Source organism: Microchirus variegatus (assembly GCF_963457635.1).
Source record: "Microchirus variegatus genome assembly, chromosome: 11".
Classification (NCBI taxonomy): Eukaryota; Metazoa; Chordata; class Actinopteri; order Pleuronectiformes; family Soleidae; genus Microchirus; species Microchirus variegatus.
In genome coordinates this window covers 14351716-14379569 of record NC_139812.1, presented here as the reverse complement: position 1 = coordinate 14379569, position 27854 = coordinate 14351716, and the positions used below count along the sequence as shown (strand labels likewise).

General features: G+C 42.0%; 1 protein-coding gene across 3 annotated transcripts; it reads left to right on the top strand.

The window, feature by feature from the left end:
* The first annotated feature begins 887 nt into the window (after positions 1–887).
* srfb (serum response factor b) lies at positions 888–27835 on the top strand. 3 transcript variants are annotated; one of them, XM_083897246.1, is made up of 8 exons: positions 888–1717; positions 7283–7549; positions 18368–18605; positions 22035–22199; positions 22497–22595; positions 23784–23963; positions 24066–24142; positions 25783–27835. In XM_083897246.1, the coding sequence occupies exons 1-8, from the start codon at positions 1079–1081 to the stop codon at positions 25876–25878; spliced, it is 1761 nt and encodes a 586-aa protein (XP_083753372.1). In that variant the 5' UTR covers positions 888–1078; the 3' UTR covers positions 25879–27835. The 3 variants fall into 3 exon arrangements, with proteins under 3 accessions (XP_083753372.1, XP_083753373.1, XP_083753374.1); XM_083897247.1 differs by having other exon boundaries at positions 24066–24167; XM_083897248.1 differs by lacking the exon at positions 22035–22199.
* Positions 27836–27854: the final 19 nt, after the last annotated feature.

The following is a 27854-nucleotide window of genomic DNA, read 5'->3' as shown; positions in this document are numbered from 1 at the left end:
AGTATTAGTAGCACCTGTACTTGGTTTAAATGTCAGTCAACAGTGGAAAAGTTGGAGGTGTATTAAATACAACCCGCATACAGGTCCTTTAAAATAGTAAGTACAAGCAATTATAGATGTAAAAAAGTGGGTGTGTACTTTTATATTAGATAATAAAAATAAAAATATTTTATGAAAAAATAAATATTTAATGAAAAATAAACAACAAAAACTACATACATCATAGAGACAGATTGTATCAGCATTTAAATGCATTGCAACAGGAAACGGCAGTTTCGTTTGAACCACTTCCGGTAGCAGTGGCATACAAAGAGATTTTCTGGCAAGAAAAAAAACTAAAACATGGGAAAACATGATTTTATGACATAGTGGGGAATATAAAAAAAGTTTGATGTTTGTTATGTTGGTGCCTCTGCTTGTCCGCTGTGACGTTGACGGTAGCGCAACCATTTTGGTATTTATTCAAATGAGCTAGCCGTGTTGACCAATCACAGTGCCACGCGGATAATCTTCAGCCAATCGATAGGCGACGCTGTGACTCACCAAATAAGGAGAGACACCACCAAATAAGGAAACATTGTATCTCTTTATAAGGCGGGAAGTAGTTCCTGTGCCGTCGAATCACTCCGCTGTCGCAAACTGCTGTTTTAAAACGACACGTTTAAATAAATTTCTGATCCGCAAAGAAACACATGTTACGATACTGAGTTGGTAGAAAATTATATTTAAATACTAGGAGTCGAGCACGCGCGCTACTGACGGTTCGTAATGCGGACTATGTGACGTGGCGGAGCGACATCGACGGCGCTGTTCGCGTTTTCCTTTTTGAGAAAGTGCTCATAGTTTTGGAAATAGAGGAGGAGGGAGAAGCAGCTGAGCCGGGGTAGAAGGGTTTCGGGGTCAGCATCACTTTCGAAAGTTTGTCTCGGTTATTTACTGGAGTCTCGGGATTATCAACTGGCCTGGTTTGTTTACATTTCGTGGCCCAGCAGGCGTTTATGCGTTTGAATAGTCGTTCACGACACCACGCGCTCCAGCTCTTCGGGCTGGTGTTTTGAGACTCGGCGTAGTAAATAGGATGTTACCGAGCCAGGTTGGTTCTGGAAACGGGTCTGCCTCAAACCGGGGAACCACAGGACACTGTATCGGGGTTGTCGGGGCCGGGGTCCGTCCCGTGTTGGTTAGAGCCGGGCAAGGCTTACCGGGAGTCGGCGACATTGCTGCCGGGCGACAGGTCGACAGAGACGTTATCGGGATGCTTGGGGCTAACGGTCCGGGGGGTCCGAAAGGTGCGCGACCGGGCAACGGCACAGGGTTGAACCCGCTACAGAGCGCGGTTCAGGGGAACATGGTGGTGGGCTTAAACGCGGGAGTCGTGTTGCCCCAAGGAGCCCGGTTCGACACGGACAGAGAGGGTCCCCCGCTGTGCAGCGGCTCGGACAACGACTCGGACTCCGCGGAGGATGACGACCCAGTGGGTTCACTCGGGGACAGCAGGAGAGGAGTGAAGCGGGAGCGAGGGGAGATGGAGGCTGCAGTCACCGGCCAGGAGGTGGGAGTCGCTCCTGGAGGTTACGGCATGGTTCCCGGAGGAGTCGCGGGGGCAAAACCCGGGAAGAAGACACGTGGGCGCGTCAAGATAAAGATGGAATTTATTGACAACAAGTTGAGACGGTACACGACTTTCAGCAAGAGGAAGACGGGTATTATGAAAAAGGTGAGTGTTCTGGCACTAATTCACCTGTGTAACACCTGCATTCCTATAGAGCTTATAACTTACATCAGGAAAATATAACATTTAATTGCAGTTCGTGTCCATTGATTCACTGTATTAACAGTGTGGTACATCATGCCTTTATTTACATGAACAACCATAACACCTGAAGGAAAAATCTATATAGCCAATCACCAGGGGCGCTGCTAGAAATGTTGGGAATGAATGTGTTGCTGTCCCCCATCACCCCCCAACAAAAACATTCCAAATTTTACAATTCAAACTTAACTTATGTGGTAGAATGGTGTGCAGACTGTACTGGCCTAACTGTTTGAAAAATGAAGCCTAGTAAGTCACAGTTACAACAAGGGGCGACTCGGGTAGTTGCAGAAAGATCTCTGTTTGAGTAGAGATCTATGGGGAAATTAACTTACTTCTAGCTTGATTTATAGTGTTGAGGACCATTTTCCTGAAAAGTTGATGGTCTGAATCACTAGTTTCAGTTCTTCTTCAATAGTTCATAATGTTTGTAAATGATGTTAAACCATAGCGGATGATAAACCGTAGCAGATATGAGTGGACGCCAGTGTTATTGACACCTGGTCATGTCCATCAGAGCCTGGTTGCAGGTGACGTTTGTGAGCATTTTGAGGTTTCACAACAGGAGCTTATTTTTCAACTGAAATTGCACTTTTCCACTACCCAGTTCCAGCATACTTTTTTTAGTACCTGCTATGGCAAAGTGCCAATCGAGCTGAGCCGATGCTGTGTGGCGTCAACAGACTGCAGGTCACTGATTGGTCAGGGAGTTTTGTTACTGGAAGAATCATGAGCGTGACGTCCGATACAGGAATCAAACTGAAGGATACCGAACTGTAGATCAGTAAAGAGGACCTACAAATCCTAAAGACAGGCGTTAACCTCCAAGGAAATGTCTAAATTCTCAACACTTAATAGAGAAGTCTGGTGTTTTTAGCAACAGCACTCCTGTGATCGCAAGCGGCGAGCCGCATCAAGTCATCTGCACTCCAATCGGTCATGCAGGAAGTACTGACCAAATCTTTTTAACGAACTGGTTCTAATGAATTAGTACACCAATTCATGCAGCTTTGCTGTATACTATAGTAACCGTACCAAACTAGAGCTGAAACAATTAATCGTCAACTATTTTGATAATCAATAATTGGTTTGAAGCTTTGTTTTAGCTTCTTAAATGTGAACATTGTCTTTGTTTCTTTGCTCCACATAACAAAGAAATCATTAAAACTCAATCATTTTGGTTTGTGGACAAAACATTCAAGAACATCATCATTTCCAGGTTTGACAAACACTGATCAATGTTTTTGTAACATTTTCTGATTTATGGGCCAAATGATTAACTGATAACCTGAGAAAACAATCAAAAGATTAATCGATTACGAAAATAAATCGCTAGTTGCAACTCTATACCAAACAGTGTTGATTCTAGCCAATTCTAGCTTCATCTACTCTCTAGTACTCTCCAGGTATCAGTTATCCTAGGTAGCTTTCATTAAGGTTTGTCTAAAACTGGGTAACCAACTGTTGGTCCCCTGTCTCCCTCAGTGTCTTGTTCCTTTGTGATACTCCTGCTTTCATGCAGTTGCACATGTTTTCTGCTCTGAGTTCATAACATAGCTCATGGTCCACCCAACCCCACCCCCATGGCGCCGTGGGTAATCACAATAACCTTCTCCATGACATGTTTTAAATTGTGAGAAACTGACCTGCAGAAGATGTGATTTCATTTTTATTTCATATGAAAGACAAATAATTGTGGATCATACCGAGTGGATGCGAGGAAGTCGTAACATTTGACAGCCCATGGGCCTTAAATAGACTTGAGCAAATGACAAATCTATTTATGACCGTGTCCACCCCCACCTATGGCACACACGTGGCCTGATACACACACACACACACACACTTACTCAAAGATTTCCTGAGAAACTGGCCTACACAGACATGCACACATACCTTCACACGTTTGTGAGTGACACAAGGCCCTGAACTGGTGGATACTGCATCCATCAGTGCACAGGCTGCTGTTCCCTCTGCCCCCATGAAGCAAGGATTTGCTTGTAGGCAGCGGTCATGTGGTGCTGAGCAGCAGCAGCAGCAGCAGCAGCAGCAGCAGCAGCAGCAGCAGCAGCAGCAGGGCCTGTAGGTGCCAACAGCTGACTAAACGTCAGGAGACCAACTCTGGGGGACAGTCGAAGAGCACTCACTCAGAAGAGTCAGAGTGTCACTTTCGGTGTTGGAACAACGCAGCAATTAATCATTTTCAAATGGAAGTTTAATTGGCATGTCCCAAAGGCTGCAATTTAATTGTTCTGTCTTTGATTGTTTTGTTATGTGCTAATTCATAAACTGTAATACACACATTGGAAACATGTCATTAAGTGCAGAAGTTAACATTTTGATGTGGTCCATCCTTAATGTCTTATATAAATCAGGTCCGGTATTGCTTAATACCACTTATTTTGAGTGACATATCAGTATCACAGTCGACTGATACCAGTATTGGTCCAATAGAGTCTTTGTATAGAATTCCATTAATGTGTTTTACATTTTTATTTTTACGTAAGTCCACATGATTAGCACTCATGTCGACATAGGCGGTGCACATCTGTCTTCACAGCGTGTGCTTAATGAATGTGATATTTTTAAGTTTTTAATTTACTGTTGTCTGATCTAGTGATTTTTCTTTTTGACAGTGTCGTCTCTAAACACAGTATATGTCGCACAAACCTGCTGTTGTTGTGCAAGCCTCGTGCAGAGATGACTTGGGCTTTGTTGATGTGAAAGTAGAGGGTAGAGATGTTCAAAGATGACGGACCTTCCTCTGTGGTCGTCATAATTGCCTCCGGCGCTGTGTGCAATGTTTCACCGGTAATGCACAGTGCAGCCACACAGTTGCTGCTGCCATCATGCGGCGCCGCCATGTGGCATTTGGCATCACAGCATCTGAGGTTGAATGTTTGGGAACAAGGTCGGCAGATGACCAGAGGCACAGCAGTTGTTTTGTTTCGGGCCACGGCCATTTTTCATTATGACTTTAAACAAACACTTGTAAGCCATGAGTTTTCATTTGTCCTTGTGCTACTTTGAAGCGGCTCCTCTGTGTACTGTGTACTGTGTGCTTTATTTCTCTCTTTTTAATGTATCCTAGACTGTTGTCGTGGAAACCGGGGTGTCTTTATGTAGGCCCTTGGCAGCATGAACACTATTTGACATGCTGTGGGGATGGAGATTTTGAAAATGTTGCCTACACTATGTCAGCCATCACAGTAATTGACAGGTGGGTGGAGTGGGAAGATTCATAGTAAACCGGTCGCAAACTGGATGAGCCTGGTTTTGGTTTTGAAGAATGTGAAGATGGAAGTGGTTGTCTTTTCTTTTCAAATCCGCCTTAGATGAACACTTAACACAATGCAGGATTACTCCTGTAGGGCCAGTGTTACTCAAATCATAGTGGCGGTTCCTTGTCGTTGCTCCATTACTTGTCCATAAAAGGGCAATTTTCCACTTTTGCTCTTTCTGTTAATGCTCCGAACGAGATGGTTATTATTACAGAAATATGACTTTGTCACTGCAGGGAAAGCACAAGTCTAACTAATGAAATGGCAACCCATGGAAGGGAACTGACATGTGCAATGCCAGAGCTTTGAAAGAAGCTCACCTAAATGGAATATGAGTCATTATTAATGTTGCTCTGTCTGTACACCTGGGCTTTCCCCTCACCCAATATATCACATTAAATACAGATTAAAAGTAAATCTAATTTAAACGTATCTAATTGAATTCAGATTACAAGTAAATCAATTTGCTTTATTTTTTGTGTATTGATTGTCAAACATTTGTTTGGTCTCTTCATGTTTTTGTAATCGATGTAAATAGCCAGTCAAACAAAACGATCAATTCGTCTCCCAAGAACTTTCAGTGGACATTTCATGTCACTAATAATTACTTGTATCATTTAATTCACTATTATAATTTGATCATTTGTTACTTGCAGCTTTCTAGACATGACTGAAATGTGAAGGGCTCATTGATAGGAGTGCACTTATGTCTGAGAGTTATGTTTTAAACTCTCGCATTGGCAAACCTGGAACAGGGTGGCTGTTTTGTATTTTCATAATAATTGGCATGAAAGATTATAAAATTAGATTATAAATGATTGAGTGACCGTCTACACACTTTCACATGGGACTGAAGTGACATTAACCTCAAAAACTATTAATAACAAGCCTTTTTTTCTTATTTTTGAATAGCATAATATCCATTTTGCTGTATGTGTTTTGTGTCTTCCAAATGTGATGTACAAGCTTAATATGAGTGTGTACATGGCAGAGGAACCTATTAAACTCCCCTTCACACAGACACATGCACACACCCTGTTGTCACGAATATTCATGAGGAAATCAGTGGAGCTTGAAAATGTATTAAAGCGTTGTTTAGGTGTAGTTTGTGCTGCAAACCTAACGCACTTAAACTGACAAATTAGTCCTTTCTGTGTCTCTCATGCTGGCAAAAACGTCAGCCTCTGTTGTCAGACAACCCGAGGAAATTAGGGGGAAAGGATAACTGGAGCTGAGGCTCATTACATGCTTCTTAAAGATTATTTATTAGCATTAGAAAACACTCCAACACTGTCCTTCAGAACACAAGGCTCTTGATAATTAAGGTCTGAATTGTTACGGCGAAACAGCCGCAGCGTGGCATTAAGCCACTGCAGAAGTAGCTGGTTTATCATTGGCCTTTCTGTTCGGTCATCGCTTAATTACACACAGAAGGCGATAATGCGGTGCTTTTCCAGTGGCACGTGTCCATATAATGAGGACTGGACTGATGGAGCTCAAAATGAGGGCAGTGATAAAGGACGGAGAAAGCGTGACGGAGTAGAATTTAGTGCATGCACGGTTTTATAATCGCTCAATAAAGTCCCTCTAATTTGAATGTGATGCCTCGCCTCCTCCTCTGTGCTCTTTCTGATAGTGTTGCACATTTATCAGCCAGCTCTGGCAGCACTGTGTTCACCAAGGTGATGGTAATGGTGCTGTGCCTTCACAGCACCAGAAGCATCCTCCACACACAACTGATGACTCATTTAGATAAAAGAGCTCTCTCAGGAGTTCAATCGGAGTGCAGTGTGTGTGTCTGTTGGATGTCTTTGAGTCTCATTTTGTACTGGTGCTCTCTAACACCAGTGGTGTTTGCGAGCGTCTGCCCGCCCTGTCGTTCATTATACAGCTTACACAGTGTGATGGTGGCCTCAAGTTTCATAACCAGCTACCTCAGCGTTTAATAAATGAGTTGTCGTTTCCTCTATCGAGAGTGGGCTACTACCATTACCCCCAGTCGCCTGCTGCAATCAGTCGCTTCGCTGTATCACACCTTCTATTCTGGGAGCCTTATCTCATGTTATTTTAGCTTCGTTTGTGCTATACATCAGGATTCACCACAGTGATATTTTTAGATTCTTGTGGTTTTTGTTTGTGTTTACGTTGTGTTATAAAATTTAAATCGTCCTTTCCCTTGTTTCCTAAGGCCTACGAACTCTCCACGCTAACGGGAACCCAGGTCTTGTTGCTCGTGGCTAGTGAAACGGGCCACGTTTACACTTTTGCCACGCGCAAGCTCCAGCCAATGATCACCAGTGAGACCGGCAAAGCCCTCATACAAACGTGCCTCAACTCTCCGGACTCGCCGCCGCGATCCGACCCCTCCACAGACCAGCGCATGAGTGCCACGGGCTTCGAGGAGACGGATCTCACCTACCAGGTGTCGGAGTCGGAGAGCATGGGCGACACAAAGGTAAGAGTAAAGAAGTGGAAAGTCTGTCTCTATAGAACCAAGAAGTACGCTTTGTCTCTTTTGGAGGAGATTTTTGAGCTATATTTAGGGCTGCAGCGATTGCTCAAGTAACTCGCTTACAAAAATTCCTCGAGACAAAAACTGCCTCGAGTATTCCTTTAATTCCTATCTTGCACGGCCTGTTCAGCGCAGGGATTGTTCCATTGATCTGCACGGACCGTTTTAGCAGACGCACACCGCACTACCGGATTTCAGCGGAGGCGGAGAGTGAAACAGCCCGTAAAAGGCAGAAAATGTCCAAAGTGTGGGACCATATCACGCTTAAACTACAACTGATGTACCACAACAGCACGTCCTCAATGATTCAGCTTCTGAGCCAAAAGCATCCAGTTGCTAACGCTGCCGGCACAAGCTAACGTAAACATTGAGCTGACGTAATGTAGCCTACTAGGGCTGCAGGTGTCTAATATTTTTGTAATCGAGTATTCTACCGATTATTCCTCTCCAGAGCCGATTTCCCCTTCGTTCAACAATGACTTGTCGTATAGTCTTTGTGCCTCAATGTCTGCCCTTATGGAAACATGAATTGTAGTGCACATGAAAAGGTAAAAGAAAGAGGTGATAAAGCATTAAAGAGAGTCACTAATGGACATGATGGGATGTCAGTACAGAAACGCCTCAGCAGGCTAATGAGAGAAAATTAATCAAGTTATTTTTGTTCTATTGTAAATAGTTTTTTTTTTTTAAATTGTGCTTATTTAATTAAAGCAAAAAAAAAGTTCTTCAAAGAGCTGTCGACTCAAGGCAGAAGAAGATGAGATGTGGAGAATGACTGCTCTACGAAAGAGAGCCGTCTACACGTTTACCTTTCTGACCTCTCGTCCAGGAAGGCCTCGTAACAAGCTTAAGTATAAATCACAGCAGGGTCTGGGTTGTGTTAGGATGAGAAACACGCAGCCTCCACTGTGGGGGGACTTTGGTGTTTATCTTTGATTCTGAGATGGCGCTTGTCTTAGGTTCTCGGATGAAATGCTGAGCATGTAAAACATAATAAAAATCACAATTTATTTATTTAAAAAACAATCAACTGAGTATATTATAATATCTCCCATTTGTGCAGTTTTCAAAGTTGTGAACCTGCTATGAAATAATTTAGAGTAAAATACATGTAATAGATAATATTTTTGTTGTGAATGGTCTTTGTTTGTTGTCCTATTTCACCCCCAGTGCTGCATCATTTCCTTATACCTAATTCCTGGTGGTCAAAAAGTCCTTTACTCCTGTTATTGAACAGATTTTTTTATCAGTTTAATCTCTGGCATCAGTGGGAACCGCAAGACCTGGATGAATATCCTCATTTCTTGCATCTGCTCTACTTTAGTCAACAAAGTGCCAATGCAAATTCTTCTTTATCCATTTGCATTAATGTATGTAGAGAGCTTTACTTTTTAACACATTCATTATCATTTCTTTCATCAGTTTCATCATCATGTAAATGATTGATTTAAAGACCCTGAAGGAAAATGAAACTACTGTAACATCACTGAGGGCTGTTTTCTTCCACTGATTGGTTTCGTTTCAGGCTCTGTGACGTCACAATTCACACACAGGTGATGCAGGGGAGGAAAACGCACACACACACACTTCACCGCTCACACCTTTGTGCAGTCCTGTGTTGGAAGCTGAGATTCCCTCAAGTGTTTACACAGCTTAAGTTACCGCTTTTGAAGATGTGAACACTTGCAGGGCTTATTTGCCTGCGAGATGTTTTTACAAGGCACCACCTCACACACACACATACCATACACACCATCAGGGACGGGAGATCAACCTTTGCACGTTAAACCACTCTCATGCCCGCTCGGCTCATTGATAAAAATTAGATTCTGCCTCTGTTGCCATATATGGTATGGTTTCCCTGCCTGCTCTCTTGGCTGAGGCCCCTCACATTCCTTATAAGCTGCAGCTGTCTTTGGAGTCCTGTGATATACCCCCCCCCCCCCCACCGCCCCACTCATTTAGTGATATGCAGAGGAGGTATGGATGTAGATATGAGCGGGGGGGATGGAAACTTTTGTGCAAAACTTAACGTCCAGTTTCATATAATGTTTATTGAGTTGGCTCACACAAAGAAAGTGCCACTGCAGCCTCCACCCTGTGAGGATCAGTGATGCTTTGATGTGGACATGGCAGGTGGATACGAACGTCTGTGATTTCAGGCGGATTGTTCTTATCTCGTAGATCAGTCAGGGAGTATCGCTCCAGAAAAAAAACGGCACCAGACTAGCTGTTTTTACCTTTTTTAGGCATTCCACTACACTAAGGTAACCGTCTGCTCTCTGTTGAAAAGATGAGACGAGAAAGCAATTTAGTAGTTTTCCCAAAGTATCAGATTATTTCTTTCTTAGAATTGAAATGATATTCATAATATTTGATATTGTTAATAAAAGGCCAATTACAAGTACGGTGTGAAAATCAAAGTCTCTCGTTCATTAACAAAGACATCCAGCAGTGTTTAAAAAGCAGCATCATGCATGAGTTTGTGAGAGAAAAATAATTCTTTTCAAATAGGTTTTTTAATAATTTAATCACACTTCCCGTCTTTCCCTCAACACGAGCACTTCTCACCACCTTTCGAGGATGAATGCACCACCAGCTGGGCTCATGTTGGTCCTTTCTTCCAAACCTCAGTGTGGGAAAACCTGTCAGCTGCTGCAAAAATGTTAACATGTTTTTACAAAATTGGTTGCTACTGCAAATAGGTTTCAAGGCAAGAAATGGGCCGTGCAGTTTTAAGAGTCACGCTTTGCATCGGACCACAGCTCGTAGCTGATGCTGTGCTTTGTGGGAGTGTTTGTTCATGTTGGAGAGTTTGAAAAGCCTGTGAGGCACATTATCATCATCTCATCATCTACTGACGGGCCTGATGCATTGCTTTATGGGCTGATCCGACTTCTTTTTTGTCAGTGTCACCAGAACCAAATTTCAAAAAGCAAAGTCTGTCTAGAAACATTCTTTGGCAGTGGCATCTTTTATTCAGCAATCATTGGACTGAATGATAATTCCAGTGGGAGTTCCTTCATGCTGGGTTTCCATCATGATTTTCTTAGGAATGGTTAAACCCTGGGTGAGGCTTGCGTTTTGACTGAGAAACAGTATATTTACTTGGTGGGCTTTGCCCGATGGCTGCGCAGTGTGACATCGTACTGGTGCAACGACATCGTACACGACACAACAGACAACAATGGAGGACTTCCAGCAGCTCTTATTTTTCCTGCTCGGTGTGTGGTTGTTTGTCTCAACAAGACGTCAAGCTTTGTATGAGAAGAGACCGTGGGCGTTTGCCTCGACTTTCATGGGATATTTACGCCGATGACATGGGAGTGACGTTTTTCTGCTGCCCAATCAGATCGTACCATTTAGCTCTGGTACCTCAAGGGAAAGCCAAAGAATGGATGCTTATTCTGTTACTAGTCCTAAAGGAAACACAAAACAAGTTGAACCAAACTGAACCGTTCTACTCGCTAAAAACACAGCTTTAGTTTAGCGGGGTTTAGCAGAAGGCAGTTAAAAAATAATTAAACATTGAGTTTAAGGTGTGTGAGTCAATTAATGGTTACTTCGTCGATGTAAAACCCCCTCTTTTACATTTGTATTTGTCTCTTAGTACTTGCAATCGCATTCATCTGTTCCTTGAGGGCTGCATTAAGGTGTTTTGGGAAAGAATGTGTGATGTAGAGGTGAATTAGCAATATTTTAGATCAAGGATAGATGTGTCCTCATGGTTCCTTCCCTGCGCCCCCAACAGACCCTTGCACTGGTGATGGCTGCTTCTTAATACTACATGGGACTATATTACAGATGTTTTTATGCATTTTGGGTTATTTTTGGATGGGGATGGCAAATCCCACAACCCATGCTCGCTGAGAAGATCCATCTCAGCGCTGAACTCTGTGTCTCCTCTGGCTTTCCCCTAACTCTCTCTCTTCTTTCCTCCCCTTGCTCCATCCCTCTCTCTCTTTATCCGTCCTCCCTGCTGTTGTTTCAATCCCGCCGAAGTTGTTGCTCTGTTCATCAGCACAGATGACACATCCCTCGCAATGTCACGTTGCAATAAACACAAAGCAGAAAACTCACAGACCAAGGCCGCAGTCCTGATCAAGAGCAGACATTTGTTTTGCCTGCATTATAGCTCTGTAGACGTGCTGCGACAGATTTAATACCCTCATTATTCTACGAACTACACATCCATAAACGTAAATGAACTAAAAAGGACTTATCTTGGAGTTTTCTGCCGTTTTTAATAGCAGAGAGTAGTCGAGATACTGGAGTTAATTTAATTTACTCTGACAATGTTTGCTCTTATCAGAAGGCGGTGATTGTGTCTGCAGTGGAAGGCAGCGTGTTGGCTGTGTTGGAGGGGGAGGCATGCTACGTTATGTCACCCCCCCCGTCCCCCCCATCCACCTCCTTATTTTACAGCAAGCAACTGGACAGGTCAGCCACCATTGGCTGCACCTCCTCCACTTGGGCTGCCTTGCCTTTTTTAGCAGTCCCAAATGGAGCTGCAAATTCCTTGTTGCTGGCAGGGTGACAGACTGGGAGATGGGAGCCAGCAAATGGGAGATTAGCTGAGGGCCAGCCACCAGTAAACTGCACAATGGGCTCTGCAACCAACACTGGACTTGTCCGACAGTTGTCACCTTCAGTTTTGAATGGTTATTCCTCTATGAATAGGGAATCATTTGTGTCCTTCTTTTTTTAATTACTCTCTCATTTCCTCTGCCTTCAAAAGAGGGTCTTTCATACGATGCCTTTGAAAATAGGGAGGACAATTTTATTTTTTTTTAAAAGAGAAAGGAAATGGTACAGAAAGTGTAATAATATCCAGGGCCAGCTTCACACTGAATAGTCCTGGGATTTTATTGCTAACAGAGCAACATTTAAAAGTGTATTAAACAACTTTCTTTAGTGAAACCGTTTGTAACCTTTGAAATAAATACGTATATCTATGGATTTAAAGAATGCTTAAAAAACTTAAGCCGAATGTACTCTCTTTTGGTTTTAGGACGTTTTCTGTAATGCTGATTTTGGAAATTTTATTGACCTAACTACGAATGATTTAATTGAGAAAATGATTTTTTCGATTATGAAAATTTTGTAAACGGGCATGTTGAAAGAACCGCTACACAAAACCTAACCACTGTAACCGAGAATTCTCACTCATGGTCTGAGGTTATTGAATTCCACCACCTGATCCGTTTTCTAATTAAGATTTCTGATATGTTAACAGTGGACTTGAGATCTTTTTCTGGAGTAAAATAATCTAGAATATATTATAGAGGGTGTTCTAAATCTGGACTGCGGGATTAATTGCCCTTTTCATCTCATCTCACTTCCTCTGCACAACTATAAATTGTAAATTAGTTTTGTCACATCCCGGTGCCTGCTTCTCTGGATGTACACCAGTTAAAGTCCCCCCCCCCACCCACAAAAAAAACTAGAACAGTGTGGTTTAAATGGAGTTTTAATACACTGTATAAGTGTCCCATTGCAATAATAATGAGAAAATCAATTCTCAAAAATCACAAAATATCATCAGTAAGATTGTCATGAAGAAAAAAAAGGGTTGAAATTTCAAAATGTGCATTTATGGTCATAAATTGGACATTTTCAAAACTGAAGGTTGAAACATAAATATAGTTGGTAAATATTAATATCTTCTATCATGATCTTGGCTAGAACAATCACATTTGACGTAAATGCAGTTAAATATCAATGCTATTCCTGAATCACATTAGGGCTGCAACTAACGATTATTTTTGGCGTCGACTAATCTATCGATTATTTTTTCGATTAGTCGACTAATCACGATTATCTTCGTTAGAATCTATTTGGGACTTCTGTTTAACCTACATACAGTGGACTCGCACGTGTGCTTTACTAACACAACATTTATCACAGTTTAACACCTGAAACAAATGATCACAGATTTCTTACAGATTAAATATGGATAAATATGTAATTTAAAAATATCTACGAGGTATCAACTTTATTTGTGAACTCACTTCTCTGTGGTGCATGATGAGGATACAGCGGCTCCGGGGTGTCGGCGTTTAACGTGTTCGTGAATCGCCATAGTGCTACCATGGAACGAGCATTTAACGTGTTTCGCTGGTTTATTTTCAATGAAATGTTCCCAAAATTTGGAAACTTTCGGTCGGAGTCTACGAGACTCTTCGTATGTTTCCGTCATAATTCGTGTGTTCTTCTTCTTCTCTGCTTCCTTGCGGGATGTAAACAGCAGCACTGCCCCCAGCACTTCCTGTAGCTACTTCTGGATAGCTCGAGTGCGTGTTTGGTCGTGTTTGTTTACACTGCAGGTACAGCTGAGCTTGAAGCGGCTGGTGTTTTTATGGCATTGTTTGTTCATAGGCAGGAAAAAAGGAGAATAAATTAACTTATGTTATTATTTAGTACCAAACCACCAGAGAAGATATCTTGCGGAATATTCCACTTTATAAAGCAAGTGTAGACTGAGACGCAACATTTCCCCCGTGAGCAAGTGACGAGGGTGAAGGTATTAAGGAGGAAATGGTGATGCTGCAGCTTCAGTCCTATCACAAAGATGATTTTCCTGCTCTCTGCTCTGGTTTGGAGGAATGCATTTACACCACCGCGTCCTGTGTTTACTATGCACCGCCTCGACTCTCAACTAAAAGCCAGCCCTGTTTACAGACTGGCCTGTTGAACAGGAGACCTGTGAAGATGGTCAAACAAAGCATTTGGTGAGCGGAAGCTCGCTATGTAGGTCACGGACGTGATAGCGCTTTCACGAGGCACTAAGATTACCACACAGGTTAACACCTGGACAGTTAAACTCTGTCCTTGTTAGAGTTGAGTAAAAACCTGCCAGGAAAGGAGTAGTATATATATATTTTACAAGGTAAAGCAGCTTGTACCTTTTACCAAAATGTGGTTGTTTCAACGGTGTGAGCTGCTAAGTGTTAGATGGCAGCTGCCTTTACACGTGGCCTGTTGCTGCCTCAGCCGGCACAGAAAGGGTTGATTTCCCCTCGGCGCCGCTCAGGTTTCCTGCCAGCTGTCTGTTCTCTCAGCTGTTCGTACTCTGACCCCTCTCCTGTCCCCTGTCCCAAACCTCACACAGGTCTGTCTTCGCTTAGCGTGCCCCCACACAGATGCTAACTCTCTGCTACTACTGCAGCTAAAACGTGCTATATGCTAGCACAACACTGTTGCCTGTCTTGGTGCATTTAAGCTAGTTTTTTTTCCATGTTATGTCTATCTTGGAAGATTTTTTTTTTCCTGTCCATAATAGCAGTGATATTTGTAACATGAATACATCTAATAACTGTTTAACTCATTTTAATTGTAAAAACCAGCTGCGTCGCGTTCCAACTGTCGGCACGCACGCTAATGCATTTTGTTATTCGTTGTTGTGTGACAGTTGAAAAGTGAATGGATTGTCGATTGTTTGTTGTGTTCATTCATTCAGTTTGTCATCCATCCATCCATTATCTACCGCTTTATCCTCCACCAGAGGGTCGCGGGGGGTGCTGTGCCTATCTCAGCTGACATTGCGCGATAGGGGTACACCCTGGACAGTTCGCCAGTCCATCAATTTAGAGTGACCAATTCACCTAATTCCCACATCGCATGTTTTTGGACTGTGGGAGGAAGCCGGAGAACCCGGAGAAAACCCACGCACACACGGGGAGAACATGCAAACTCCTTGCAGAAAGGAGCCTTGTTTTCTGAAGTTGTTCCAAATGGGGCTCGAACCCAGGAACCTGGGCCTTCTTGCTGCAAAGGCAAGAGTGCTAACCACCAACCGTGGGCCCTCAGTTTGTCATTTCTGGTTTAAAAAAAATCCACAACTGTGTTAGTCCTGTGTGTCGCTCCCTCCCCCTTCATACTGTTTAACTAAAGAAGTAGAAGGACCTTGGACTGTCAGACGCACAGAGCTGCATACTGGTTAACTCACTGCTCAGGACTGAGTTGTTATGGTTTAAGACAACTGTTTTAAATCATGAAGTCCAGACGATTTTAACTTGGCTGCCAGTCCTTAGATCATATGTCTGTTCCTCTTCATTAAGCCCCTTTTTAAAAACTAATGAAAATAAAACTGATAATAAATTAATATGCGAGTAAACTACAGTGTGGCTGAAGAGTGGGAACTTTATCTTTACAGTAGCTTCAACTATTCTGTCATGGTTGTGTACGTGTGTGCACGTGTGTGTGTGTGTGTGTGGGGGGGGGGGGGGGCTTTATCAGTCGAGTCCATGCTGAATCTTCCACCTCTCACCCATGTAATCAGTGACATATAAAAGCCAATATTGGTTTACAGAATAGTTTGGTCAGGCCTGCATACACACGACCTGTCTTATACAAATGTCAGAATCCCATGCTCGGAACCATGGCTCTTTCATCCATCACTTCTCAGAAATAAGTGAGGATTTATTTGCATCTGTGACTCATCTCGTTTATAAAATTTGATTCTCTATTCTGTCTCTCAGACAAGTCTAAGTTTTGAAATGTTGAGTATAAATATTCTCCGTGTTTCCCCCCCCCGTCATTTAAGAATGTAAGTCTAGAGATTAGGTACTGGAACTTGTTGTGTAGTAGGTTAAGTGTCACCAATTAGGGTGACACAATTCATCACAAAAATCGCAATATGACCAGTGTTTACGTCTGGTTTACGTCTGGCCTCCATTATTTACATCATGAAATTGCTTTGTCCAGTGTAAGTAATGACTAAACATGTGGTATTGTTTAGGAGCTTATCAGTTATTATTAGCAGGCCTCATCTGTTGGAGTTTTTGAGGTTTGACAGGTTGATATGATGTCCTGTCCCGTGTGTAGTCTATTGCAAATGTGAACATTCAAGGGATTCACTCTCTGAAATAGGAAGAACCATATGTATCCATGTTGGATGTGCATGCTTGAAGAACTTCTCTACTTTGCCTCATTTCCCCCACCAAGGAGGTGGTTTTCATCAGCGTGGGTTTAACTGCAAGTTTATCCTCCTGTCATTTCATATCGTCAAACCCCCCCTGATTGCTGAAGGATTAGCGGGATTAGCCCGCCTCTATTGATTTGTCACTTTCCACTTTCAAAACCTTCAAAAAATATTGAACACGCACAGAAATGCAAGCTCTGTGGAGTCTACCCCTCTAATGTGTCGGCTGCTCATTCCCATTCTGCCATTTCAGATCATCAGTATCATGTGGTGAGTGTGTTCAGAAGTGCACAGGGAACAGGCACGGTGGGTTTCATTGTGTTTTATAGTTCTGACCTGAACGCCCACCCTGCTCTTATCACGCAGCCCACTCACCAACACATCCTGCTCTGCTGTTCAGTGGATCTTACATTACTGTACGCTCTAATGCAACACCTCACCTCCATAAGTTTATACCATCGTCTTATCTGCCTGTTTACTCACCCATTTCTGTGGTTATCGCCAGTCAGTTGTCATGGTAACTCATTGAAAGACAAGGCCAGACATTATGTTTTTCTTGGTACTGGTATGTCAAGTTTAACCAAGCAGTGGCTGGATTATAATTGTGGGTTAAGCTGAGCAGCAAGTGTCATAGAGGTCACTTCATAGCCGTGGTGTGATTTATGGATCTTTATCTGTGTTTTTGTCACCACTTTCCAGTGGATTTCAGTGGAAAGTTTACACTGAAATGTCTTCATACCGCAGAGAAACTACCCAGTAAATTGGTATTTTACATTTGGACCCAATTAGAGGGGTCCCGACCCGCTTCTCTACCTTGTTCACGTCATTTGCGCTGACGCTATTAAAACCTTCTCTGGTTTATGTCTGCCCATTGATCCTCGGAAAATAGTGCAAGTATTTAAAAAGTCTCTCTCCTCCCAGCTTTTCATCTGCTCAAGGAGGGAAAAGCCCCATTATGGTGTTGTTTTAGGTGTCCTCATGTGAATTGTGAAACTCCTGATGTTGCTTTTGCAAGTTCTGGATGTGTGTGATTATTTTTGGAGCAAGCACTAATGCAACACTTGGAATTGCTAGCAACTTCTTCCATGTTGTCTGAGGTTTACGAGGTTTTACACAGAGATTTCTTAAACAAAAGTGTGAGTGTTTTTTTTTTTTTGGCATAATTTGTCATGTACATATCATCAAATGATCTACCCATCGGTGAGGATACAATACAGTACACATCCTCATACAGGGATATGATATCATGTATTTGAATACTAGAAGCAAGGATTATATGGCAGTTTTATTTTCCTTAAAACTGATTTCCGCTGTCTAGTTAGAGGACTGGAAGTGTCGAATGGATGAAAAATTGCTGCCAACTAGAGCTTAAACAATCGATGAATCAATTAATAACTATTTTGATTATCGATGAATCGGTTTGAAGCTTTTTTCATGATTAAAACAAGACTTCTGATTTCTGTTTTAGCTTCTTAAATGTGAATATGTTCTGGTTTCTTTGCTCCATATTACAAACCACTCATAACAAACTGAATTATTTTGGTTTGTGGACAACATCGTAATTTCCAGGTTTGACAAACACTGATCAACATTTTTTTTTTTGCATTTTCTGGCCCAAATGATTAATTGTGAAAATAATCGACTTTTAAAATAATTGTTAGTTGCAGCTCTACTGCTAACTAGTGGTTGGAGGCTCAAATAAAGAAAGACACTGTCAATTATATGCTGCCTCAAAATGCAGTATCATGCCATGAAATATCTCAATATTTTAAGTGTATGGATATTTTCTTACACTGCCGTCTTCCTACTCACTGTTTTGCCTTTCTTCTTTCCCACAGGATACACTGAAGCCGGCGTTAACGGTAGCCAGCCTACCAGGTACTACCAGCAGCGGCCAGGCCACAATACCCACCACATCCACCACCATGCAGGTCAGCAGTGGACAATCGTTTCCTGTCACCAATTACCTGGCGCCCGTCTCAGCCAGCGGCAACATCAGTGCCAACGGTACCATCCTGAAGGCCGGAGCTTCCGCAGGAGTCATGCAGCTGCCCAGTGGCTTCACCTTCATGCCTGGTATGTTTGAGCAAAACTGTCCTATTCTAACCACCCATTCTTTCTTTATTTGTTAGTTTATTATCTTAGTTGATTAAAACGTCATCCTGAAGCATCAAAGTGAGGCTTTTGCAGACGTTGGTGTTCAGTTAACGTCACTGCGTTGTCTTAATTTATTAGCTGATTAGAATCTGAATGGCTTCTCTGCGACTTCATACATCTCCAGGGTGGGGGGTTGTGTCTCTCCAAGCTGTTTTCATCACACAGCAGCTCTTCATAGCCGGTCACCAACACTCGGAGCCCTATGTTTTTTACAAAGCCGCCAGTATCCAGGAAAGCTACATCTATTGGCAAATAGCCCTGCCTTTGATTGTCACTCGGGGACAGGAATAATTAGGTGAAGGGGACACAATAGATCTGGCAATGAGGGCTGACAAAACACAGCCCATAATTAGTCATGAATATTCACTGGAGGATCTGCGCCTTGTGCTGAAATTATAATAGTGGTGCACTTTGTGGCGCCAGAGCTTTGAGGTCCTGAACTAGACATGACCCTTCATTAAGGGGGACCTCACAGACGCACTGAAACACAAGGGACCGAGGGGCAACAGACTCAGGTGTGGGGGATCCTTTAAGCGTCTCTGAAAACTGGCTCCTCCCAGTTATCATTCATTACACTTCCTTTTCAATCTCATGTCTACATCTGGGGGTCTCAGAAAGGGGAGCTGGGGACGCCAAGAGGCACAAGGGATATTTTAGTTTCACAATAAGTGAAGCACGAAGTGGCGTCAAGGCCCTCTGATTATTTTCCACCTTCTCCCCAAGGGTTATATTTTCAGAATCACCAGATTCAAATATTTGGTAACACTTTAGATTAGGGAACACATATTCACCATTAACCAGGTGCTTACTTAACATGCATATAAGTAGCATACTAGCTAAGGATGGGGAAAATTTTTTGCATAGGAATCGCGCCTCTAATCATCCACGATTCTGAATCGATTCATAAACTTCAAAAATCGATTTAAAAATAAATATATATATATATGTGTGTATAATTTTTTTTAAAGTTTGTATTTTGAAAAACCACACAAAACACCAGTTTGTGTTATTTGTGTATAGTTTATTTTTGTAACTTATGGGAGAAAAAGGCAGCTAGTCTAAGCTTTTATTCATGCAAGTTATTTTGTTGTACAATAAGTAAGTTTTTATTTGTTTTGAATGAATAAATGTTAATGTTTGTCTTAAGTTTGCCTTTGTGGTATCACATTATCACTTTATCTTATATAAACTGTATTGTTTTGATGCCATAATTTGCCTTAACACACTATGCATTGTATCAATTTTTGAATCGAGATTCGATTTTGAATCGAATCGTGACCCTAAGAATCGAATTGTGAACCACCCAAAGATTCACATCCCTAATACTTTATTAGTAAATATTAAGCACATATTAACACCTTATCTAGGAAAAATCTTAATTCATGTCGTAATACAAGTAGAATAAGGTTATGTAGAAAAAGTGTTAATATGTGCTAAATGATTACGAATAAAAGGCGAGTATGCTACTAATATATGTTAGTAAACACCTAGTTAATGGTGAATATATGGCATGAGCATTTTGAAAAGGCTCAGTGATCATTAAATAGTGTAAGTTGCTGTTCTTTGACATAATGTGAAGGCAAACGGACCCAGTGTTTTCTCACCAGCAGTTGTAAAACCAACAGCCAGTTGTTGGCGTGTGTCGGTTGTCAGCTCTGTGATACAAGTGAATGGACGGACGGACAGATGCCGCCCAATAATGGGCCTGACGTGTTATTTTGACTGATATTTGAAGGACAGCTCAGCAGTGTCTGTCCCTTATCCTCCCTCCTTGCTACAACCTTCTCTCTCCCTCTCCTCTTCACCACCTGTCTGTCACATAGCAGCAGTGCCAGGTGGAACAACAACTCCTTCACACACACACACACACACACACACACACACACACACACACACACACACACACACACACACACACACACACACACACACACACACACTTAAATGTGCTCAGCTGGCAGCTTGAAAGGTTCTGCCCACCCTTCTGCAGCAACTGTCTGTGGAGCACATGATGAAATGTGAGTGTGCAACTCCAGAGTGATGTGCTGAAATGAAATATTTGCCCTTTTGTTATTAAAAAAGAAAAGCACACACAATGCGATGTGTAATCTTCAGTTACAAGCATCCGAATATTGAATCTCACACAACAGATTTGCTGATTCATTTTTTTTCCAGTCCTAAAACACTTTATTTTACTTGTATAATAACTGCTTGATTCAGATGTACAGTTTGTGTCAGTTTTGAAATGTAAAACCTCTTAAGATTTGAACGTAGCTTTGCAGCCCTCTGTGTGAGCACTTTTGAAGGTCACAGTTTATATTTCTGTATCAGATGCATTTGTACTCTGTCTTGTCCTGGACTTGGACATGGAGGACTCTGGATTTTAAATCAAGACCGGTCGAGATGAAAACTGATATATTTGTATGAATCGTTGCTGTGGTTAGAAGGAAAACCTCCATCTTCAAATGCTTCAAATAACGTTAATCATTTAGAATTTCTTTATAATCCATATCTGCTGCTATTATAAGAAGATTTTATCTGACTGATATCGGTTGATACATTCTGCAATATGGGAAACAAAAGTGACCATCCCTTATGTACATCAGTAGTGCAGGGAAGGACATGGAGTTCCACAGGTTTGGTTTCAAATGGCATTATTTGAAACTAAGAATTATAATAAGTAGAATTGATAGACAGAGAGACGATTGAAGCCGTCCATGGTGGATGTTATCCTTTTTTTACACAGCAACTCTAACCCACCATGGTTGGATTATGTATTTGCTTCCTCCTGGATGAACTGTTGTTTGCCATAATCTGTGTGACAGTCAGTGTACACTTTGGCTTACTCCAACTTCCACATAGTTTGAATGCTACACTTAAGTATAGAGCTGCAACTAATGATTATTTTCATAGTCGATGATTTTCTCGATTAATCAATTAATCAATTAATCGTTTGGTCCATAAAATTACAGAAGATGTTGATCAAACGTCGATCAGTGTTTGTCAAACCTGGAAATGACGATGTTCATGTATGCCTTGTTTTGTCCACAAACCAAACTGAAAACGATCAGAAAATCTTGTTTTCATAATGAAAAAAGCTTAAAACCGATTATTGATTATCAAAATACTTGACGAGTAATTTCATAATCGATTAATCATTTCAGCTCTACCTAAGTTACAGGTGCACACTGGAGTTTTGCACTTTTTTTGAGGACAATCATTATGCCAATTTTCAAACGGTGCTTTTCTATTGCCATTAGTCTTATACTGCGTGTGAATGTGTGTGTGTGTGTGTTGTGTGTGTGTGCGTGTCTGTGCGTGCGTGCATATGCGCCCCCCCTCCTTCAGCAGGCACTCCTCTCCCCCCTGGCACCCCCACCATTCCTCTGAGCCAGCTGCAGCAGCACTCCCTGGCCCTCCAGGGGCAGCATGGTCAGACCCTGGCCACCGCCCAGCAGCCACAGCAGGGACAGCAGGCTGTCTTCCGCTTCCCTGCTGCTGTCTCCCTCACAGGTGACCTGCTCTGCCTGCTGCCACCACTGCTTTCACTAACCCCGTCTTCATCTATAGCTGCTGCTGATGATGACGATGCTAATGCTATGTCTTCCTCTGCTAATGAAAAATATCGTCATGAACCTAATGCTACCTTAGCTAATTGCACTGCCTTGTGCTTTGACTGCTAATGCTAATGCTACTGTACGCCAAATCCCCCTCTTCGACCTCCCCATCAAAACAACCACACACGCTGCTTTTTCCCTGTGTATTTGCTGTGGAATGACTTACTGTAGCTACTGTGTTGTCTCGGAGCAGGTGTTCCCCAGCAGCTTCAGGCGATCCAGGTCCACCACAACCCCCAGTCCAACAGTGACAATGGCCCCGACATCTCCCACACCTCCACAAACTCCACCGGTAAGTCAAATCCACACTGGATTCAACATTTCCTCAACATCTCATCTGTGTGGTGAGAATTTGCTGGTCTGTTTAGAGACTCGGCTCCGTTTAAATACTCATGTGATGCATCGATCAACAATTGATTTATCTGATTATTTTCTCATTTTACAGAGTACACAAACATGGAAATAATGATGTTCTTTTATGATTAGATTTGAATGATTTCTTTCTTGTTAGAATGGAATGGCAGCATTACTGTCATTTTTGGACCATGAAAAACAATTTAGCACCATTTCTCTCAGCAAGCAATAACTAATACAATAAATAAAGACTCTTAAAAAAAAATAAGAAAAATGCTTTAAAATATACCTGTAAAATAACATGAGATGATGAAAAATACAATTATGGAGCAAAAAACCCCAGAAAATATTCACAGAAGAAGCTGAAAATCATATTATGCATATTTCAACTTATGTTAATGCATATTATATTATATATGCACATAGTAATGGCTGTGAATGGATTGGAACATTTTGACTTACTCTAAAAACAACAAAAACATGAAGGATAACTGAAGCTACAAACACAGGATATCAAAGCTCCACTCACTGGCCACTTTATTAAGTATTTTTTACGTACATAGAACTCTTATTATAGTGACAGGAGTGAGGAAGAGTGCATTCAGAGATGGTCTTCACACCTTAGTTGTAATAAGTGGTTCTGTACTGTGACTGTTGTCTGTCTGTCATTGTGAATCAGTCTGGCTTTTCTCCTCTGGCATCAACAGACATTTTCTCATTTTCCTCTGTCAACACTAGAGATTTTTATGTTTGAATATCCTTGTAGATTAAGCAATTTGGTGAAATAGTCAGACCAGTCTGCCATTTTCATTCCTCCATTTTTCCGCCGTCGACCACTTTATCGTCCACCTGGTGCCCAACGGGGGACATTGCCAGTCCATCACATGGTCAGGGTCGTGAACCTGGTTTTTTTTGCTGCTAGTGCATAGGTATGCAAATATATGATGGCTCCTTAGTGTAAATACAGTCTTTTCTTTTCATTGAGTCCTCTTATAAATCCACCCCACTTACACTCTAAGTAGAAGTTAAATGGATACTAAGCGCCATCTGCTGGCCTTGATGTGCACACACCGTTTGCCCTCAGCGTGACATGCTTTCTCACTCTCCCACCGCCTTGCCCTTTCAGCCACCATCGTCACCTCGTCAGTCCCCACGTCTGTGGCAGGTCACATGATGTACCCCAGCCCCCACACCGTCATGTACGCTTCTACGCCGACGCTAACCGACGGGGGCCTGGCTGTGCTCAACGCCTTCTCCCAGGGAACCTCGACCATGCAGGTGTCCCACACACAGGGTCAAGACGGAGGTGAGACGCCCATCGACACTCATGAACACTTCACGGTGTGTAGATGTGTGTGTGTGTGGGTGTGTGTTTGCAGGTACACAACATTATTTTTCCTTCCCTCAGGCGGAGTCCCTCAGGTGTTCCTCACCGCACCTCCAGGCACGGTGCAGATCCCTGTCTCCGCGGTGCAGCTACACCCAGTACGGCAAGATCTGCATTATACAAGTGAAACTCTCATATTCCCTATGCAACCAGCATGCCACGTGTCTGCACTAATGCATCCTAACAGAGCACCGGCACACTGAAGCCACAGAGTCGTCACCTGTCGTCTCTTTGAATGAATGTGGACGATCAAGCTGTCGTCATGTGTTTTTTTTTATTTTATATTTTTTTCTATTTACCTGGGATTTGCAACAAAAACGCACATGCAGGAGACTAAACGAAACACCACTGTTACAGTGCATGGAAAGTTAAAGTGTGATCTTATTTTTTTTCATTACCTCTGCTGAGGAAGTTGTTTTTTTTGGCTTTGTTTGTGTGTCTGTTAGTGAGAAGCATAGCTGGAATAGAAAAGGACAAGTTTAGGTGAAGTTCTGGCCTGGAGAACCTTAAAATGGGATGATTCCTAATAGTGTAGTAATATAAACTTTCATAAGTGGAGCAGGAGATCGACAGGTTCCTCCTCAGAGTAGCTCAGGCTCAGCCTTAGCATTAGGGTGAGGAGCGTGGACATCCAGGAGAGGCTCAGAGTAGAACTGCTGCTCCTCTAACGTTGAGATGAGCCAGTTGTTGTGGTTCCTGAACGCCTCCCTGGGGAGATGTTTCAGGTCCTTCTAGGAGGAGACCTCAGGGCTGACCCAGGACCTGTTTTAGAGGGATTATATCTCTCAGCTGGGCTGGGAACGCCTTGGGATTTCCCCCTGGAGGAGCTGGCAGAAATGGCTGGGGAGAGGGGGGCGGTCTGGGCTTCCTTAAGGCCTTTGTGACCTGGATAAGTGGATGATGAACCAAGGTTTTTATGAGGATTATTTTGATTACATTATTGGGAAATCATTACCATATTACATTATCAGATTGTACATGGCCCAAGAAAGAAATGTGAGGATTTTGGTGGTAATCCAGATTGAGGATTTATTTACATTCTGAGGTTAGGAGAGTGCGTTGACATTATGGGAAAAGGAGCAGCCTTAGCAGAGGTTTGCACAGTGATTAGTTCTATTTCTGCTCCAGGTGAGTTCATAAAATCTGTTCTTATAAAAGGAATTTATCTATGTCATTTTGTATAAATATATTCTTAATAAATTAATATACAGATCACATTAAAAACAAGCAGTGGTGACATCACTCAGAAGAATCTGAAGTCCCAGTGGATGATGCCAGCTGTGTGCTGCGATTATTTATTTTTTATTTATTATTTTAGTCAAGATGGGAATATACTTTACCTTTAAATTGACATAATTTGCTATTAAAGAACCTGGAAATAGAGATCGAGAAATTAATCAATCAGGAAAATGTTCCAAAATCCAGTCTATTCCAATAGACTTCTTGTTGGAGTCGCCCTCTAGTGGCTATTCAGTATATTCTCACCTCTGGGTTGGCCTCGTTAAGAACACACCGTCATTCTAAGATGATTTCCCAGACTCGTCATCTTATTTCGGTAGAAAACGACAACAACAACAGCGTTCCATCGCTCTGTGACGAGCAGCATGCTGTGAAGCAGGAAGTCCATCTGTGCTGGCGAGCTGCTGCGTGTGATTCGTGCTGACTCGTGATTGGCTGGTCCTCCGCGATTTGCCCCGCGCTGACGTGGCTGTGCTGTTTTTTTTTGTTTTTTTTGCAGATGGTGATTGGGCAGCAGTCGAGCGGCAGCAGCAGTAACCTGACGGAGCTGCAGGTGGTCAATCTGGACGCGACGCAGCACTCGAAGAGCGACTGACAGACGGCTGGAGCTGTTTAACGCGGCAGACCCAGGGACACACACACACACACGCACACATACACACATACACACATACACAGACATCTCTATTTATTGATGCCTTCCTACAGAGTTTTAACATCACACATCCGAATGTGACTTTCAAATATATACAAACCCACTCGCAAAGAATCAAGGGCATATATTATGTGGCTGACCCTTATACAGTACTATACGTTGTTTTTGGTATATAAATATATATATATTCGCAGATGCATAGGAAATGTGTCACTACACCCATCAGAGCCTGTTTTTTTTGTTGTTGTCTTTTTTTACTTTGTGTGTGTGCGTGCGTGTTGTTTTTTTAAAAGTGTAATTTCATGTTCACACACACACACATGCTCGTCAAGTGCCACAGCTTCACACCAGCCAAAGAGACATTTGTTTGTCTGAATGTTCCAGTGTGAGCGACTCTGTGCACAACCGTGTGTGTGTTCAGTGTGTGCGAGTGAGTGCATATCTGGGGGTTTGTAGACACTTGTTGACTTAAGAAAAAGAAAAATGGAAAAAAAAAAGACATTTGGAAATGTACATATTAGTATTATTATTATTTTTTTGAATAGATGCCTTGTATTTTTTAGCCTGGTTTAGTTTGTGCAACAGCATGTAGTTGTTTGTTGTTGTTTTTTTACGTAGTGGTTTTTGTATGTACGTGAAAACAATTTACATAAAGAAAAGGGTTATTTACATGTCTATGTAAATTAATTTAATATACCGTTATGTGTTGAAATACTGTCATGCTGTTGGGACTTTTCACTACGGGATGGAAAAGGAGCGCTGGATGATGATTAGGATTTTTTTTTAAATAATTTTTGATTGGCATTTGTAGAAAAGTCTCACAAAAGGCGTCTAATTTATGATTTGCTATGAAACGTATTCTTTAAGCTGGGAATATTTCAGTGCAAACGCTGCTGCATGATCATTTATGGCACCGTGGTGGATTTCTTTTGTTTTTGTTTTTTTTGCATGCAGTGTTTCTGGTGGAGCGCTGACGTGGCACTTTTTGACTGTAGAACTTGTTCAACCTATGACAATCTGATGGAAATGATTTTCTATTTTACAAGAAAAAATAATATTAATGAACTGTCACACACAGTTATTGTCCTTTAGTGACTTTATAATGAACTTGTTTGCCTTTAAAAAAAAAAAAAAAAATGTGACTTGCTTCTCTGGATAAAAACAAACAAAAACAGAAAGCCAAAATGTTTTCTAATATCAGATAAATGAATTCACGTTTGGTTGTTTTAGAAAGTGACTTGATCATTACTCTTATTACATCTGCACAACGTTTTACATCATGGTGTAACGGCAGCCACATATTAGGCGTAATAACGAAGTTAGTTTTTGTCAGAACAGGAACTCCTCATTTGGAGAAGTGACTTTCGGGTGCTTTGAATTTAGTATATACGACCCCAGCCGACTGCAATCTTAGTCTGTACCTCAGTCATTATTAAGAGTGAGAGTTAATCGACTGAGAGCCTTCTTTCTGCACCATTGTGCCTCTTTTCCCCCATTTCACTGCAACTTAAGAGAAAAGTAGGATTTATTTTTTTCCACTCCCTCACACACGCGCCCCCTCACGACTCTGGACCTGTTATACAATCCTCAGCTGTGGCCGCAGTGAGATTTTTTTCTTCTTCTTCACACGTTTCTGTAGAATTAGCTGGTTGACCGAGTGAAAACATGCGTCTGTCTGCTGTTTGGGTTGCCGTCATGTCGTTCCCACAGAGCTGCTCCAGTAGTAAATACAGTGAAAACATTCGGTCCTTCCGTTTTATCTGGTGATTGTTGGTGAATTATCAGTTTTCCAAAAAAAACTAAACAGATTGCTTTGTGCTTGTCACCTTGTCAAGAGAAAGAAATGGTTATTTTGTGTATTTTCTTTTTGTTGTACAGATATTTTGTAATAAAAAAAAACGAGATGAAACACAAAA

Bases quoted from the DNA above. Each gene is read 5' to 3' on its own strand.
- srfb (XM_083897246.1), top strand. From the start codon at position 1,079: ATGTTACCGAGCCAGGTTGGTTCTGGAAACGGGTCTGCCTCAAACCGG. The intron at 22,596-23,783 runs GTAAGTCAAATC...TTGCCCTTTCAG, and splicing joins CACCTCCACAAACTCCACCG to CCACCATCGTCACCTCGTCA. The intron at 23,964-24,065 runs GTGAGACGCCCA...TCCTTCCCTCAG, and splicing joins CACACAGGGTCAAGACGGAG to GCGGAGTCCCTCAGGTGTTC.